A 19,336-nucleotide genomic window follows, 5' to 3' on the forward strand; every position below is an offset into this window, starting at 1 on the left:
GAGAGGGAGAGGGAGAGGGAGAGGGAGAGGGGTGACAATAACCTATTTAGGGGCAGGGAGTTGCTCCCTCGCTCGCTTGCTCCCTCAGCATACTCTACGGAGATTTGCTGATCCTGATGAGACACAGAAAGGGCTGAAATAAAATGACTATTTGCCAATCGGATTACGATGAACATTGTTCCAAGGTTAAATAAGTATTAGTTAACCAAGTCTTAGCGCTCTAAGGAGCAACTCAGGTGAAAACATTACCATGAAAAAAGGCAGGGCTCGGTCAGGTGCTGATCCTTCAGAGACCCACTTCTTTACAGGATGAAGAATGAGCCAAGCACTGAGCATCATCTAAGCCTTTTGCCACACAAAAGGCTAACCAGATAATCCACACCCTTTCAGAGTTCTGCCATTGATTGGCCCCAATCAACTGATTTGTAACAAAAGTTCATGCGGAATAAAGCTTTTTTTTTCTTTTCCTAAATAAAAAAATGCCACTAATATAATATCTGCAGTGAAATGGAAGGGCTCGAAGCCAGCTATGCGGGAGAGAAAGGCCTTTCTTACCATTCAATGCAGCAAATGGAACACACCCTCGGTAAGAAGAATTAACTGGGAACAATCAGAAACCCTGGGATGGATTAAGAAGTGAGTTTGAAAGCGAGGTTCAAAACTGCCATGTGCGATGGGCCTTACACTGTTTTCTAGTGATTGCAATCTGACATTTTTGTAAAAGACTGAAAAGAAGAGATGGAATATTAGGAATTTTGTAAGCCCAGTGAGTAAAAGATGAAATTAACATTTGCTAATTGGAACATGAACAAGAATATGTGGATGGTAAAATCTAGTTTGCGCCTTCAGAGTGATTTGGATTTAGTTGGGAAACTGGCTGGTCAGCACCTGGGGGCCACTACCAAGTCACATACCAGCAAACAACAAGTGGCCATGGCTGTGGAGACCTTGAAGCCCAGGGAGGGAGCATCTCCAACGGGGGTGACCCACAAAGCCAGTGACAGGAGGCACTGTGGCAGGACAGGTCGCCAATGCCATCACCTATGTGGCTGGTGGAATCAGCTATGCCACAACAGCAGGTCTCTCTGGGAGGGCAGCCAACAAAAGGCAGGCTCAGAATGCTACAGAAGGAAGAAGGTCTAATATAAAAAGCATCAGGAGAAACCAAACGTGGGTCTTAAGGAGAAAGGACTATGGTGGAGAGAAAGAATCCTGGCATGTGCCCAAAAGGTGCTCTCCTCTTGTGGCTCGGGACAAACCAGCCACGAGGATGCCATGCCACTTCAGGGTAACCACCCCCTACAAAAAAACAAAACAAAAAAACCCAAAACGGTCCTGCACCCATTTAGCCCATGGCTTACACATATGGCTGCTTCTGAAGCCAGCCTGGGTGGGGCCAGGGGAGGGGAGCAGTGGAGTCCCCTGAAGGCTGGGGAGCTTGTGCAGGAGAAAAGGGACAAGAACCATCATTCGCAGCCGTGTGGCGGACACGGGGGTAGAATACCTCAGTGCCAGACTTCTCCTCAGCCATAAAAATGGGATTAGAAAAAAAAATCCTACCTATGTGTAAGACGGAGCATGAGATAAAGAATCTTGGGGAAGGTGCTCTCTCCCCACTGTCACAACAGACAGGAAGGAGAGGAAGCAAGAGCGAGGAGGGGCGCTCCTGAGGGGAGCATGGAAGGCCAGTTAGGTCAGGCAAGTGAGCAGTAGGGCAGTGAGCAGTACTTCTTTTCCAACACCCGGGACCCCAGCAGTGATTTGGGACAAGCATGCTTGCAGGCACCAGGCTTGCTTTGCATAGGTAGGACAGTGTCCCAGTACTCAGCCTGGGGTGACAATGAGGTTCAGGCCACACACCTCGGGGGAAGAGTCACTGCAGTGGGGTCTCTGTGGGCCAGCAACAGTAGGGAGAGAGCTCAGCTCAGGACAGGCCAGCAGGAAGCCTTCTGGACAGACAGGGTTCTCACCGTTCACTTTCTCTGGTTTCCTTCTTGGGAAGAGGGGACAATTCTCGTTTTTTTAGTTAGCTTATTTTATTCGCTACTGAGACCTTAAGAACAATTCTGCCTGCCCCTATGGCTTCCTTCACTGTGCCACCTTACAGATCTGGGCACTCTATGCTCAGGTGCCGAGTCTGAAGCAGTTGGGCCCAGCTGCCTCGTGCATGAAGGTCCATTTCTCCTCTCCCTATCAGCATGGCTCTTTCCCTTGTTGCCTCGCTTGAATGTCAGCTTTTCCATAGCTTGCTCAAGCTCCACGTCCAATATGCTTCCTTCCTTCCCTGTGTTCCTTTGTCCCTCCATCGTTTATATATTTCCTTGACTCATCCCTGTATTTGCTTACTATTGCATGTCTCACGAGTCTTTTGTGAGCCAAGGCTGAGGTTTGTTTGGTGTTACTGAACTATCAGGGGCTAACACAGGGCCTTGTGCAGGGGGCACAGTTAATAACTAACTATATGTTGAGTGAATGAATGATGCTCCCAGTTCAGGTTTCAAGGTTTCAATACATGACTCTGTTTAGCCATCTCTCTTCTGGCCCTGGAAAAAAATGGACACTACAGCAAATGTTTAACAGGAAACTACCATTTCAGAGCCCACCCCCTTGAGCCCTCAGTGTTGAATGCTATGATATACTGTTATAATGAAAACACTCTAGAATGGATGACACTTTAAGTTACAATTTAAGTTGATGCCAAGGCTCTCATAACTTTCTTTCTAGCTGATCAGTCCTTAGCTACTAATTGACTTCATGCTACAGGCTTCTCTGGCAAAGGAAAGGGGTTTCCGGGAAGCTAGGAACCCAAGCTGGTGAGACAAGTATTACTTACTGCCTCTTGCAACTCTTGGTTTGTCATAAAGCAAGTGAGGAGACCAAGTCCCCTCAAGCCCAACCAGCAGAGCTGAGGTGATGGCTCCATGAGAACTCACCCACAAGGGAGAAACCTGGCTTTAAGCCCCAGCGAATAACCAACCAACCAACCAACCAACCAACCAACCAACCAACCAACCAACCAACCCAGGAGTCAGGGCAGCAGCAGTGATGGCTGCTCAGGCTCTCCATGTCCAGCCTGCATGTGGAATCATGGCTCAAAGGGCTATAGCTGCCATGGCTCCTCCTCTTTTAACTCTTCCTCTCCTGCTCCCTTTCCTTCTCCTTTAGTTAAATGCTGAAGTTGAATACCAAAGGAAGGATGTTTCGAATAAATCATGCCCTAACTAGGCAGACAACACAACACTTAAATTCTCCATTAGACTTTACCCTGGAGCAAATTCTTTGCCCAGCCCTTTGTAGCCGGCCTGGTGGTGCTGTAAAGCAGAGGACAAAAGGGAAGCACTCATGGCTGATGGGCAGGAACCAGCTTGGGCGCTAGGGGGTCTCAAGTGGGCAAAAGCAGACTACTCCGGGATACTCAAGAATCTGTCCAGCAATCCACAAGGAAGATCCGGCTCACCTGATCTTACTCTTGGAGAAGCTTCCTGTCTTCTTACTCTTTTTCATTAGGTACCTGAGGAACCTGGGGGGGACGTGATGTGTCTGGGACTCTTGGCTAATTTCCTTAATTTTATGGGGTCCGTGGCTAGTTGCTCATTTATTTGGTTTTGTGATTGGGAATTAAACCTGGGGCCTCATAGTCAGAAGTGCCACCACAAGCAATTTTATTTATTTTTATTTATATTTATTTATTTATTTACTTACTTATGAGGCAGGGTTTCTCTGCGTAGCCTTGGAACTTGCTTTGTTGACCAGGTTGTCCTGGAACTCAGAGATCTTCTAGCCTCTACCTCCCCAGGGTTGAGATTAAAGGGGACATGCACCACCATACCTGACACCATGTGTGATTTTAAACCTGTGTCTAAAATAGCTGTCCTCCTAATTACAAGCTTGGGAGAGCAATCTCCTAGAAATGATGACCTCTGAACTCTTAGGAGGAAAGGATAAATAACTCAAGAAAATCAAGCTGTAGTGAGCATGCCACCCTGTTCTCAACGCCAAAAGTGATGGTGTGTGCAGCGATGGTGTGTGTAGCGATGGTGTGTGCAGCGATGGTGTGTGTAGCGATGGTGTGTGTAGCGATGGTGTGTGTAGATACTCCTTCCCGATGTGGTTTGGCCAGTCCAGTACTCGACCCAGGCACCTAGCTCAGTTTTCAGGTTGGTATTTGTAAGTTGATTCCCCCCAACCCCCATACTGAACGCACGTCTGTTCTTTCTAACCTCATTTCCACCTCTGTGGGGTTCACTCAGGGAACCTCTCTTTTTACATAGCCGTTGGGATTTTCGTGCCAGCGTGCAGCTGTACCATGTCCATATTTCAGAACCTTTCTTCTCCTGTACTCTGTCCTCGACCACAGAACACAAGTCAGTGTGTCCAGTAATAACACCTCACCTGGGAAGAGACACCCTGCTAAACAATTTCAATTACCCAGAACTCAAGACAAGAACTAAGAAAGAAGCAAAGAGTGTCTAGGACTGAAGGTGAGTATAAGGTTTAGTCAGCCTACAGCTTACCGTGAGGCACAGCAGCTGAGGCCCCTAAGACTTTGAGGGGCCCAGGAAAACACTTTAATTTCTTTTACAATTAAAAGTGGTGGATTCTTAGGTTGAAGGTGGTTTTTGTTTGTTTGTTTGTTTTTGTTTTTTAAACTATGGTAACACATCCATCTTGATAGCAATAATAAAGAAATAAGACTCAAAATATTTATCCAGTATTTACCCATGGACAAAGCTTCCCCCTGCCTCCAGTCACTGTGTTCTTGTTTTGCTAACACCAGAGCCTCATGACTCTCGCTGTAAGACATTCCTGAGCCCTGCTGGCTGTCACAAGGAACTAGGCACAGAACCCTTAACACACAGGGCAAGTAGGTCTCTCTAAGTGACTGCGGTGCGCAATCTGCATATGCCAACAGGCCTTGCTGAGCACACCCACAAGTGGGTGGTAATGACAATCCTTATTGTCACCAGTGTCATCCAAAGTGTTCAGCATATTTTACCTCAGATACCAAAGATATACTCAGCAAACATTTCCTCTTAAAATCTTGTTTTAAAAGCCTGAAAGTATAACTTGGTTCCTGGTTTTTGTTTTTGTTTATCAAGACAGGATTTCCTCTAGCTGTCCTGGAACTCATTTTGTAGACCAGGGTGGTCTCGAAATCATAGAGATCTGCCTGTCTCTGCCTCCCGAGAGCTGGGGTTAAAGGTGTGTGCCATCGCCACCCAGCAAGTATAACATTTGGTAAATAAGAATACACTTTGGGCTCAGGAGAGATAGATGATGGCTCACTTGTTAGAATAGCCGCTCTTATAAAGGACCCTGGTTCAACTCCCACCACCCACAGCTATCTGTAACTCCAGCTCCAGGAGATCTATTGCCCTCTTCTGGACTCTGGGGGTACCAGAAATACATGAGAGCAAAACACCCACATACAAAAGAAAATATGCTTGGGTCAAAAAAATGAAGTCCTTGCTTTCTTATGAATTCTGTTCTTGTCTCCAGTAAAACTGAATAGGTCACGTGAAATCTAAAATGGTTTACTGTACTCAAAACATAACCTCACATTCCCACAAATTTTTGTATGAAAGGCTATGACACCCTGCTAACTTGGACACAGGTACATCCTTGTCACTGGATAGTGACAGGGGCACCAGCCTCAGTGTGAACCAGAAAACCAGAGGCAGGGACAACAGCAGCAAAGTCCAGGCAAACCCAGCCACACTAGCCCCTGCTCTCCAGGAGAGCGAGCACCCTGTGTGAGGAAGTGAGCACCTTCTTCTTCCCCAGGCTTGGGTTACCATGGGATCCCTACGATAAATATGCATGTCCCATCCAGGGATTCAGGGACACTGAGAACTTATTTGATATCTTTAAAAAAATCAGATTGAAGGTTGGCAGCCACCCGGAGGGCAGCCTCCCGACAGTGGGCACCACTTGCACCGCACAGGTGCACCTCACCCAGTGAAGTATCTATCCTATGCACCCTCACTTTCTATACTGTAGAAGAATAGCCATCGCCTGTGCATTCTAACAAAGTGGGTACTAAGGTAGTATTCCAAGCTTGCATGCCTAAAGAAATGTTACAGATGGGAAAAACAACCTTCCCATGTTCCTGACCCACAACAACTGTCACTTATCTTGGTCACCTTTAACTATGTGGGTGTCAACCGTCAGCCCTTCAGATGGGAGGCATAGCACTGAGGGAAGAAGCCAAGGTCAGCTTTGAGAGTCGAGGGCCCTCCAGCCACCACAGAGAACCTTACAGACATTCATCAGAAAGGAAAGCAAGGCTAGGAATACACATGGAACACACTCCAACAGGCCGGACACAGCTGCTGTGGAAGGCCATCCTGAGCTACGAAAGAGCCTATCTCAACAAAGTAAACAAGACAAAACAAAACAAAGAAGAAGGCTGCTGGCTAAAAATGAAAATAGCTATATATAAACTTTAAAATTGTATTATTCCTAAGCCAGGTGGTCATGGCACATGCCTTTAATCCCAGCACTGAGGAGGCAGAGGCAGGTGGATCTCTGAGTTCAAGGTCATCCTGGTCTACAGATTGCATTCCAGGACACCTAGGGTACAGTGAAACCCTGTCTTAAAAAAACTATAAATAAATAAATAAATAATAAAATAAAATAAAAAATTTCCTGATTATTGTGGTAACATGTTTACTGTAGAAATTTTATAATATGTAAGAATAAGGAGGCAGGAAAAGCTCTCTACAAAGTTACCACTGGGGAGGGGGCTGTGCTTAAGATGAAACAGTAGAACTTGTTACCATACCATACTGCTCTTTTGGTGTTTTACAGTGGACACCAATTCACAGAATAATGGTTGTTTGAACATTTAGGGGATACTGAGCCCAATTTTTCTTATTTGTTCCAGTATGGGCGTGCATGCAGAAAATTTGGAGGCCAAAGGATGGAAAGGCAGTTACAACAGTTTGGGGGCATGTGCTACACCCCTTATGATTTGTTTATTTATTTATTTATTTATTTTTGATAGGTCTTGCTATATAGCCCAGGCTGGCCTTAAACTTGCCTCTACCGCCCAAGAGTGTGCCATCATACATGAAAGCTCTCTTTCTCTCCTCTCATTTTCATGTGTATGTGTGTGTCACTGTGTGGTTTACAAACACTGTGACTTAAAACCTCAAGTTCCAGTTCTATTTGCATTCCAGTAAACACCAGGAATCCTGATAGATTGTCCTAGCCCTTTTATGAGTATAACTGGCTCTTACCCAATTCACTGATAGGCACATACTGCATGGCATGAAGCCCCACGGATGCTTAGAGATCTGTGTCCTTGTTTTAGGCATAGGGACATATGAGAGTAAACGATTGATTTGCCATTCAATTGTGCTGGGAGCTGAGAGAAAGGTCACAGCCTCCAGGGACCTTAAGGAAGGGCAACAGGTGGGTCAAAGCAAGTGCAGCCATCAGTGTCCTCCAGCCTCAGTGGCTCCATGCTCTGCCACTCCCACCCCCAACCCCCGCCTTACCGAGTTCTGAAATTCTTATCTCTCTCTCTCTGTCTTTTATAACAAAAATCTCTAATACCCAGACGAGCGCATGTGTCTTAGGACTTAGCCTACAAATCTACCTGAATGTGCACAGAGGCTAGCCGCCCACCCATTGCCCTCTCTAGTACTGCACAGGAAGGGATACAAGCTACAACTCTGAGCATTCCCCAGCTGCCTATCACCAGCTGAGACGGTCCAGAGGGTACATAAGGTTCTTTGCTTCAGTGTCTTACATGGTTACAGTCCACACATTTACTGTTGTGATCATAACAAGAGAAAGAGCTATAAGAATATGTTCTGGCGGGGTGTGGGAGAAGGGGCTGCCTCGGCGGCCCATGCTGAGACATCCCTTCCCTCTGAGGGTCCAGATACATGCTGGTATAGTATAGAATAGAGTTTATTTAGGGCATGGGGAGGGGAGTTAAGAGGGTAGCAGAGGCAGAGAAAGGCAGAGAGAGGAAGAGAGTAGAGAAGTAGGGGCTGGCCATGGCCATGTGGAGAGAGGGGGGGTAGGAATGGGGAGAGAGGGGGAACAAAGGGACAAGAGAGAGAAGCAGGAGTGAGAGAGAGGGGAGGGGGCAAGCAGCCCCTTTTATAGGGCCAGGCCTACCTGGCGGTTGCCAGGTAACCATGGGGAGGAGCATACCCGGCTGCTGCCAGGTATCTGTGGGGGTGGAGTTTAGACAGAATGCTAACATTTATAAAGGCCTTCACCATGTAATATCTTAGTTGACCCTCAACAGGATAGGAAAAGAATAATTCTTTCTACTCTTATAGATAAAGAAATATGCACAGAGAAACTAAGATGCCAGTTTAAGGCAATAATGCCAGAATGTCTGAGCCAAGACTTGAACTCAGAATTTATAACCCTAACCCCGACACAATGAGTGAGTTCTACAGAGAAGGTGCTCCTAGAAGGTGAATGGCTCCAGTGAATGCTAGGTGCTGTGCACAGCACCTCCAGAGCTGGTGACATAGTGGGGCATCTTACCTAGGATGAGAGAAATCAAGGCTAAGTTCTGGCTGTGAGGCAAATTTTTCATTAACATTTCTCCGCTGATATAAATGTACATATTCTGAGTTACTGGAATAGGTTTATACCATAAGTATGTGCACATGCACACACAAACATACTTTCTCACACATACACATATGCATCCCAATACTGATTTGGGGGTATTAATTAATGCCTATCATAGATGTATTGTTCCAAAAACAATTTAAAAAAAATCAAAAATCACTACTACTAAAGTGAAAACTTTGCATTACTGGGACTATTGATGCTGGTTAGCTGGAGCTAAGAAATTATCAGTGATTAAGAAGAGACCAGCATCATTGAGGTGACTTCTTCTGGGAAGTCTTTTCTGAAAGCACAGAGGCTGTGTTCCAGAGATAGCCAAGGTTGTACCTTGTGCTGTAGCAGGACTTGGTAATGTGTAAGAGGCACCCAGGTGGTACTGGTTTTGACAGCATGAAGGGGTCATGAAGAGCAGCTGAGGCTCGGCACAGTGAGAGGCCACAGAAGGCCATTGGTGAAGGTGCAGCCTCAGTTGCAATTGATGGCCCAGGACTGAAGGGGTTATGCATAGGAGTTGAGGCTTGGCACCGTGAAGACAGTCTATGAGAGGCTATTGGTAAAGCCTAGTTACAGCAGTGTTTTGGGAATGCCAGTACCATGCAATGACCATCAAGGACAGCAGCAGCAGTGGAGTACAAGCATCTGGAGCCCAGAAGACAAGATGTGTGCTACAAAGGGCAGAGCTGGAGAAGTGACCAAAGCCCTTAGAGGAGCCCAGAAGATCGTGAGTTGGATCCCAGACATTGGTTTTGCTTTTGATTGTGACTGTCTGTGCCCTGATATTTTTCCCTCTTGAAGGAAGAATGTATTTTAGTGGAGCCCACAGTTAAGAGACTTTGAATTTTAAAAGATATTGGACATTTTAAATTGATTGAACTTTTAATACGTAAAGACTGTGGGACTTTAGATCTTTGAGATATTTGCTCGGCAGATATTTGTAATACTTTATAAAAAAGGTTCATCAAAAGTTTTTACTATTTTTGATACATCTGAAACTAATCTATAATTATATATTTTATTCAATTTACATGTAGCTTTCTAAGAAAACCTACCATTCTAAGAAAGGTGCATATAAGATAGTTTTATAAAACATAGTAGCTATATAATATCATTGATTTAACAAATAGAAAAATTAGGTCACTGAACTGTCAGTCATAACAACAACAACAAAAAAGTCCCCCACAGAAGCCACCATGTCAAGTGGTTACAACGGATGTGTCTGGCGAAATGACTACACCTCTTTCCTGGAGTGGCTATACATCTTATTGAGTCACACTGTAGTCATTAGCCAGAGTTAATTTTAAATAGATAGGAAGATTCTCGTGTTTAGGCCTGTAGGGTTTGGAGTCTTCCGCTATCTGTTTATTCACTAGAGCAACTCAAAGTCTGAAGAGTTGCCTAACATCAGGAAGGCCTTCCCAGTATCACTGCTATGGTAAGACTGTACTGAGGTGTCCCATGAGAACTACTGAAAACCAGTGCTGTCTATGGTCTGCTGCTGTTAAAATAAAAGCCACAAGAAACACAGATGCTGATCCAGAGAGCTAGAGTTCTTGTTTCTTTTATAGAGAACGTTTTCTTGAGCATCCTTCTATAGATTACTGCCTGCCTAGCTACAGTTTTTCCCATTGGCCCAGTTATGCCCTGACAATACCATCCCCCACATACCTTTTTTGAGATAGAAACTCGTGTAGCCCAGGCTGCCCTGGAACAGTCTATATAGCTGAGGATAGCCTTGAACTTCTGGTCCTCTTGCCTCTACCTCTCAAGGTTTGGGATTATGTGTATGTGTCCACTGCACCACACCTAGCTTGCTTTCTTCTTCCTAAGACAAGGTTTCACAATACAGCCTAGGTTGGCCTTAAACTTACAGTTCTTCTGCCTGTTTCCTTGAAGTTAGGATTATAAGAGTGCACCTGCACATCCATCCTGCTTTCCCAACAACAACAACAACAACAACAACAACAACAACAACAACATCAACAACAACAACGCATTCCTAGGCTTCAGAGCGATAGAGTTCTTGTATTAAATTCAGTTTAAACTCTTAACTATTAGGTCTGAGTTTACTTCAGCGATATTGTTGTCAATCTGGATATTCTTTTTTATAGTTTATAGTTTCCAAAGATCATACTATTGATAAGGCACAAACGAGTTATATATGAATTAATGTGTTGATGCCCATCAGTTGAGAAGGCAAAGGGTGCCTGGTGAATGGGCCCTGGCCAGCTCTGAGTGTCCTTGGCAACCTATCCACATGTATGATCGGGTGCCATTTTCTATATGCCATAATAAAAGAAGGTTGGGAGGCACCAAGAAAGGATTGGTTCTCCAGGCACGTCAAGGCTATTTCTCTATTCTATTCTGTTCTGTTCTGATGGGGCTTCCAGCATGACCCCAAACATCAGGAACACCCAGAATTAAGAAGTCAATTAATTGACTCAAATGCCCTTGGACTTGTTGAGGAATCCGGGAAATCACGTTTTACAGCCCTGAAGAGCTCCCTTTTGGGTACTTGCCTTCCAAATGATAAAGCTATCGTTTTAAGTGTGGTATCAGAGACCCAAGAGGAAACATTGGAGCCTGGGGCGGCCAGGGCTGCTGGTACAGGCAGTTCACCTGGCCGTCCCCCTGTCCTGGAGCTCTTCCCTGCCGTGCAGACCCCCGCTTTCATCCTTCCGATCTTGAAAAGCACATCCCCCTCAACTTCCATAAATCTGCAAACCTTGAAAAGAGACCCAGTGTCATGGAGTAAAAGCCCGGCATTAGGATCTCACTGCAAGGAGGGCTGTCTTCAAGCCTCTCACTGCTAAGCCGGACATTTCCTAACACTGGACAAATTGTACGTCCAGCTCAGGGAGGGTGAACTGCAGTGGTCTTTTACCCTCCAAGCCAATTGTTGGCTTTTCACAGGAACCAGCAGGGAGGCACATGTGGGGCCTCTGTGTGCCGGTGAGCGCCCCATGCCTTGTGTGACTCTGCATGTAGATGAAGCCGGCTGGGAGCTTTCTGAGCTGCCGCAGCGAGTTCTCAGAGAAGCCTTTTCTCCGGCTCGGCTCCCTGCTGGGACAGCCCTTTTCAGGCTTTCTATCCCGCCTAGATCTCTTCTCCCGCAGAACACAGGGGAAACTTGATTGAAATAAAGACCTAGGGAACATGTTTTATTTTCTCCTGTTCAATCCATTTTAGAAAAGCTTTTAATTGGTTTTAAAAAGATGCTAAACAAAATGTGATGATGTTTCTCAGTTTTCATGAACTACCGATACCACTTTTTATACTTTCAAAGGACTAATAAATCAATCATGGTAGGAACTCTCCAGATAAATTTAAAGCAAACCCACTGGATACCAGGTTCATTAAAAATCTACGCATTTGCTTAGGAAAAAAAATTAAATTCAAAGAAAATTATCCTAGTAACTGAAATCTGCCTTGAATTTTTAGTTCTACACCGAAAATCCAAGAATGAGACGATCACAAAGGGAAAAAAAGGAGGGCTTGAGACCCAGTTTTAATAAGCCAATTTACAAGAGGGGAGGGGTGGGGGAGGGGAAGTGGAAAGGGAGTATCTGGATACAGAACAACACCCGCCCTGGGGGATTCTTTCATTGGAGCATGTGCACACACGCACACACAATATTTCTACGAGAAAGCTGGAATGACAACAAATGGGAAATTAAGGCTCCTGCGACGGCCAGCCACTGCTATGACTGCTGTGTGGTAAGATGCGGTGCTCTCTGAAGAAGGCTGCCCACAGTGTCTGTGACCCAGAGTTTTCTGTGACCCACGCTCTCTACTTGACTAAGAGCCTCTAGCTTCAACGTTAAATTGAAAAACCCATGCGGCACTGGGTTGCCCAAGTGGATGTCACCAGCATTCTTACACTGGGCCAGCTTACAAAGCATTTTCATTCTCTTGAGACAATGTACAATGCATTTACAAAGCCAGGTCATGCAGACGAGGCGTGTTTTTATTGTTAAACTTGTGCCAACCAGAAATATTCCCAATTCTAATGTCTTCTGCCACAAATTCCCCGATGCAGCAGGTCACCTGGCAGCCGAGGTCAGTCACCAAATTCTGACTAATGACAGGCCAGTGTTCCCTTAAAAGAGAGTCCCCGCCAGTCCCTGTCACTAAGGCAACCAGGTTCCTTACTTCTTACATACATCTTTACTTCTTAGAGAAATCTATCTCACAGACCTTTTTAATGATCCGGTGGCTGGGTATAAGAGCATTCCTAAGCTGAGATTTCTCCACCTACCCTGGTGGCTTGCCCTTTACTTTAACCCTCTATATAATTCTTCTTTCATCATTACATAGCTTAAAAATGTTACCATTTTATTGGATATAATTTGCAAAGCACACGGTTCAATAACTTAAAAGTGTGTAAATCAACAGTTTTCAGTCCATTCACAGATGTGGGCACCTGTCACCACGCTTATCTTAGAATATTTTCATCTCTTCAAGGAGAATCCCACACTCATTAGCAGTCACCTCTAATTCTAATCTAGCCCTCCCAGCTCCTCTCCCTGAAACCACTGATGAGTCACTTTCTATCTCTACAGAATGGCCAACTGTAGACACTTCATAGAAATAGGGGCTGGAGAGGTGGCTCAGCAGTTTAGGGCCCTGGCTGCCCTGGATGAGGACCCAAGTTTGATTCTAAGCACCCACGTGGTGGCTCCAACCATCTCTAACTCCAATCCCAAGGGAACTTCTGCTCCCTTCTGGTCCCTGTGGGCACCAATCACAAACATGCATTCAAAGCACCCATACACATAAAGTAAAACAAATAGATCTAAAAGAGAAGGAGGAGGGGGGAGAAGGGAGGAAGGGAGGGAAGGAGGAAGGAAAGAAGGAAGGAAGGAAGGAATTGGTATGTGGTCTTTTGTGAGTGCACTTTCAAGGTCCATTTATGTCGAAGTATGCTCTGAGTGCATTTTCATTGCTGAATAATATTCCACTTGGTAACTACAGTAGATTTCATTCTACTTAGATCCATAGCTGCTTCCTTTTAGGTTTCTCTGAATAACCTTGCTGTGAACAGCAGTGAACTGATGGGGTACCTCACTTCAAGTGGAACCTTTTGAGGAACTGCTAAGCTTTCCCAAAGGCAACACGTTTTTTTTTCCCCCCGAGACAGGGTTTCTCTGTGTAGTCGTGGATGTCCTGGAACTCACTCTGTAGACCAGGCTGGCCTCGAACTCAGAAATCCACCTGCCTCTGCCTCCCAAGTACTAGTATTAAAGGAGTGCGCCACCACCGCCCGGCGATTTTAAACATTTTTATTAACAGTTTGTACGGTTTCCAATTTTCCTAACTCCTCACTAACACTTATTTTTACCTGACTTTTGGATCATAGTTATCTATGATCCAAAAATATAAAGAATTTCACTGTGTTGGTCTTGATTTATAGTCCCTGATGAACAATAATATGAATGAGGTACTCATGTGTTAAGTAGTCATTTGAATTTCACATATATTTTTTAAAAAAATGAACGTGTGTATGTGTGTGTGCTGTGATGGGGGAGACCATGTACCATGGATTATAAATGTGAGGTCAGAGGACACCTTTGTGTAACTGGCTTTCCCCTGTGACTTTGTTGTGGATTTCTGGGGACTGACCTCTGGCTTGCACAGCAGTTCTTCTATCTGCTGAACCATCTTGCTGGCTCCTAAACTCTTTTGTTGTTGATGTTGTTATGAGAGGAGGTTTCTCTGTGTAGTCTACGATGCTCCTGGAACTCATTCTGAGACGAGACTGGCCCTGAGCTCAGAGATCTACCCGCCTCTGCCTCCTGAGTGTGCCACCACCTATTTCTAATGTTTTTCCAAAATTATATCTTGTTTTATAACCTAAGGCCATCAATGCAAGACAATGCATACAACGCTATCTGTATGTGTTCAATGTGAAATAAACTAGGAAGGATATGTGTGTACATGTGTGCTGTGAGATTTAGAAGCATAAGATAAATTTTCTTCCCTTAGAGTCTTACAAACATTTTAAGAAACAGAAACAGTTATTCTTTAGTCTCTAATCAAAATGCAGCAAGAAGGCTGGGGGCAAAGGTGCTTTCCAGGGCTTAAGGCCTGGGTTCAATCCTAAAAACCCATTTAAAGGTGAATGGAGGGAACTAACCCCAAAGGCTGTCCTCTGGCCCTCTCCACAGGGCCCTATGGCGGATGCCCCCAATTATATGCACAATGAGATGATATTTAAAACATTTAAAACCATACCATTTGTTAGTATTTTCTACTTGTATCATTTTGGATATGAAAAGCTTTCAGGGAAGAAATGTCTATCTTTATTTAAACTCACATGGATAGCACGTGACCAGGTAAAGGAAAAATTTTAAAATAATACTGGAAAGCTACTAATTTTTCTCCGAAGTGAATTCTTGCATAAAGTATTTTTAAACAAAAAGCTGAATATAATAATAAAAATATTTAAATGCCTGAATAATCTCTCCTATTCTAAAAATTTTAAATATGCTAGCTCTATAAAAAAGCAGTATGAGTATATAGAAGCTATTTGTTTTAGCAACTACAGACATATGCATCTATTTAAAAACAGAAGGAATCTAGAGAAGGCAGAACACTCCTCTTGACTTCAGCCTTTGCATAGGGAAAGCTTGAAAAGGCTAAGGCAGGGGAATCACTCAAGTCCAGGAGTCTGAGGGAGTCTGGGCAACAGTGAACCCCGTCTCAAAATCAAAAGAGGAGCGATTGATTAGTAGTAGAGAGTTTGCCTAGTGTGCAGGAAGCCCTGGGTTTGATCCTCAGCATAGGAAAAAATAAACCCTTTCATATTGCGTATAATGAAAAATTTCAAGGCTGTTATGTATCTTTTATGACTTTAGAAAATTTTTAGCAAGCACTAAAAACCTAGAAAATCCAGACTTCAGTATAAAATATGCATGTGTATTTTCTACTTTTAAATCACATATTAGAGTTACAAACTAATTTAATTATTTCTTTCTCTGCATTTTCAATATGAGACTTCCATACAGACACTAAAATGTTTTCAAATGACTGCTCACTTTCTTCCGGTCTCCCTTTGATTGGCACTTCCCAACATTCTACCACATAGAGTTAACCTAGAGAACCTGTCTTGTGGCACAGCCAAGCTTACTCTGGACACCTCGTCATATGTAAAGCCTGACCCTCACAGGATTGCTTCTGCATCTGTTTAGGGACTAGAATCAGCATCTCCAGCAGCCGCATCAGTAAAGATGCAAGCAACCGAACGGAGATGCCAGCCAGCTTTGTTCCTTAAGGGCAGAGCGCGGCAGGAAAAACAACTTCAGGTCACCCTTGCAAGCTGAAAACCACGCCAGCCAAGCTGCTGGCTTGGCACATGCACTTGCAGTCATCAAATTCAAGTTCTCAGGAAAACTATGAAATGATAAATGACACAAACAGGAACACACATCTCATCCTGTACATCTGCATCACAATCTCCCTCTGGAGGTGATGACTCAAGGATTTGGAAAATGCTGGGGGATTCACAGAACAAGATCTAATACTAAGTGAAACTGTCAGATCTTGATATTTTCAGAAAAGGAAAAGGAAAGAAAAATATCTGTTAAGAAAACAATTTACAGGCTGGAGAGATGGCCCCAGGTTCAATTCCCCAGCACCCACCTGGTACCTCAGTTACCTCACTCAGACATACACACAGGCAAAACACCAATGCACATAAAATAAAGTAGCTAATTTTTTTTAAAAAAAGAAAACAATTTCCCTTAAGACAGAAAGCTAGATCAGATGGGCCTTCTTGTGTGCCTGTGATAACCTACATATATGGAGTGCACCACTGTCTAAGCGTCACTGAAGATCCTGTGGAAATCTTGTCATTACTAATTTACCTGAGGAGGTGCCTTCTTCAGTAACACAAGAAGAGCTTGCAACACCAGGTTGGAGAACCGGGGGCCAATGGGGACATAATCTGAAAGAGAAACATGGCTGTGGTTCAGGGATTGAGATCTTGGGGCACACGTCCAAGCATGCTGATCTGTCTCCATCAAGAGTAAACATCAGCTCTGGTAAGAGGCAGGCAGCTCTGCTGCTAAAAAAGATACCCTTAATAATCTACATTCTCAGAAAGGTACATAAAAATGTGTCTGTACATTTAAAAAAGCTAAATATCCACATTGATTCATGTAGTTGTGTTTTCTGGTCTTCACAGGCTACCTTCTAAAGGAGAGCATATCCAGGTGTATTTACCAAGCATTTCTAAGAAATTACCAGAAACCACCATGGCACATTTACATATATTACACTGGGGACAAAGTTTGACACCACCCAAAGGTAGAAAGGGGCTGGGATGTGGCTCAGTGGTAGAGATCCCAGGAGAAGAGAGAGCTGGAGCTGAACAGGATATGAAACAAGAACCGATGCCCTGCGGGCATCAAGCCCAGGAAGTCAAGGTTTTCTGAACACCCAGGATATAGACACACTTGACTTTCTAACACTTTGTCAATGTTTGTTATAAAGGTTAGGTAGTATCTTTTGCTGAGAGCCTTCTAGAATACCAGTCTTTCTAGCACAGTAATAGCACTTGAGTAAATAAACATACAAGTACAAAAAATAACTCTATAACATGAAAAATCTACTCAGAGGGCATAAACTCTTGACAGTGTGTTGCTGTGACCCCTCGCATCCATTGTGCTCAGATACAGGGATTGACACAGAACAACGAACATGACTAAAGTTCTTAGAGAAGTCATCCTATAAACTGCACCAAGATGTCCCAAGCACGGCACACCTCCAATCCTGGCCGTTGGGTAGACACTATTAATTTAAAGAGGCCTCAGAGATATACTTGCTTTGTTTTACAATAAACATTACCAAAACTTAAAAAGCAAACAGCAGATGACCCAGCGTAAGGCTAGACATTCCAAGGACGTGGGGAGCAGTTAACCTGAGATCATTACTGTACATTGGTAGCAGCCACTGCTGGCCAGTCTCCTTGGTGTTTATCTCATTCTGATCTACTGTCATCAGGACACATGCCAGACTGACTGAACTTTCAGTGAACAAAATATCCAAGGAACAAGCTTTCCCGACAGGTGCTAGAATGTTTCAGAGTTGAGCGCAGGGACTAAGCCGTCATCTTTGAACCCACTGTACCTCAACCTCAGATGTTTAGTAAGTGTTTTTTTTAATTTTCAGAGTAGTATTCATTACTCTACATTGCTCATTTATTATGGACAGGACACACTGGAGAAAATCCTGACTGCTGATGTTATGGAAGAGACACTGCTATCGTCCCTGTAAGACAGGGACTTTGTCATGTGGCAGAGTACAACGGCCAAAGTTCAGACTCACCGAGCAGCCTCTCAATGTCATCCACGACCACACAACTGAGCTGGGATTTGTAAGCATCATCAAAGATCTGGAAGAAAGGAAACCATGTATGACCACCTCATTGTCTTCCACGGTAACGCACGGTAACGGCAATCCAAAGAAGATTAAATTTGGTTATTTTTTTTTCCTTTTTTTTTTTTTTTTTTCTTTTTTGAGATGAGGGACTCACTGAAGAGACCAGGCTGGCCTTGAACTCATTCACCTGTCTCTGCCTCCTGAATACTGGGATTAAAAGTGCACCGCGATACCCTGTTTAAATTTGGTTAATTCTTAATACAGTGTGGCACTAATGTCCAGGCTAAAATATGTTAATAGATTACAGGACTGTAGACCTTGAAGAACACTCGTGGAGAAACTGGAAGCAGTTAAATGACTTGCTAGGGATAACACAGTAAAGGTGGCCCAAACCGTCAGCAAATTAAAGCCGCAAAGGAAGCGGTTATGCCCTGGCTGGCAAGCATAGAGTAGCAGCTTCAAATCAGAAGACTCTGTTGATGTCAAAGGTGAAGCTAAGTGGCCATGGCCTTCAGGCCAGCCTCTTATGAATGATGGCAGGTCCCTTTCAGACACTGAATGGGGCTCGGTGCACCTGCCCGTGTCTCGAGTGCAGATTGGTCTCAGCCCACCTAATCTCTCTGGTTGATATGTAACCTTGGAGGATCATCGTGGCAAAAATGGCCCAGCCCAACACAGAACGCTTTAGGTGGCACAATACTCCCTGGTGAGTGTCTTTAAACCATAGAAGATGTAGAATTAAGTATAGAAATTAAGTTAGTTAAGCGAATAAATTTCTTCCTTCCTTCCATCCTTCCTTCCTTCCTTCTTTCTTTCTTTTTCCCTTCAGGGTTTCCCTGGCTGTCCTGGAGCTCACTCTGTAGACCAGGCTGGCTGCAAACTCAGAAATCCACCTGCCTTTGCCTTCCAAGTGCTGGGATCAATGGCGTGTGCCACCACTGCCCAGCTAACATTTTTCATTTCAAACTTAAAACTAACCTGTATATATGTGGTTCTTACAGAACCCTTAACGGTTAAGAAAGGCTACTGTGGAAGGTTCCTGCTATTGCTGTCACCATTTAACATAGTTCCTTATTACCTCTTCCATGGCATAAACACAGACAATTTCCATCTCCACATATTTAGTCAGATCAGCCCCTCTAGTAAAGGGACTTTCTGCTGGTCCATGCCCTTTATGTTCTCTCTGTCCTGCAGCAGTTTCCTTCTAGGCTGAAACAGTTTCCAGGAAAGCTTCATAAGAAAGGATGTAAACAGAGCTGGAGATGGACTGCTCTTCCGAAGGTCTCGAGTTCAAATCCCAGCAACCACATGGTGGCTCACAACTATCCATAATGAGATCTGATGCCCTCTTCTG

At 44.2% G+C, this 19,336-nt stretch overlaps 1 protein-coding gene across 1 annotated transcript in view; it reads right to left on the reverse strand.

Annotated features, from left to right (window-relative positions):
• Positions 1–19,336, reverse strand: part of Nsf (N-ethylmaleimide sensitive factor, vesicle fusing ATPase) — a 139,905-nt gene that overhangs the window by 8,365 nt on the left and 112,204 nt on the right. The window contains exons 16-17 of the mRNA XM_031354552.1: positions 17,929–17,995; positions 16,467–16,546 (exon numbers count right to left, since the gene is read on the reverse strand). Of these exons, the coding sequence (XP_031210412.1) occupies positions 16,467–16,546; positions 17,929–17,995 (147 nt within the window). The remainder of the gene's footprint in view (positions 1–16,466; positions 16,547–17,928; positions 17,996–19,336) is intronic.

Source organism: Mastomys coucha, unplaced genomic scaffold (genome assembly GCF_008632895.1).
Source record: "Mastomys coucha isolate ucsf_1 unplaced genomic scaffold, UCSF_Mcou_1 pScaffold5, whole genome shotgun sequence".
Lineage (NCBI taxonomy): Eukaryota > Metazoa > Chordata > Mammalia > Rodentia > Muridae > Mastomys > Mastomys coucha.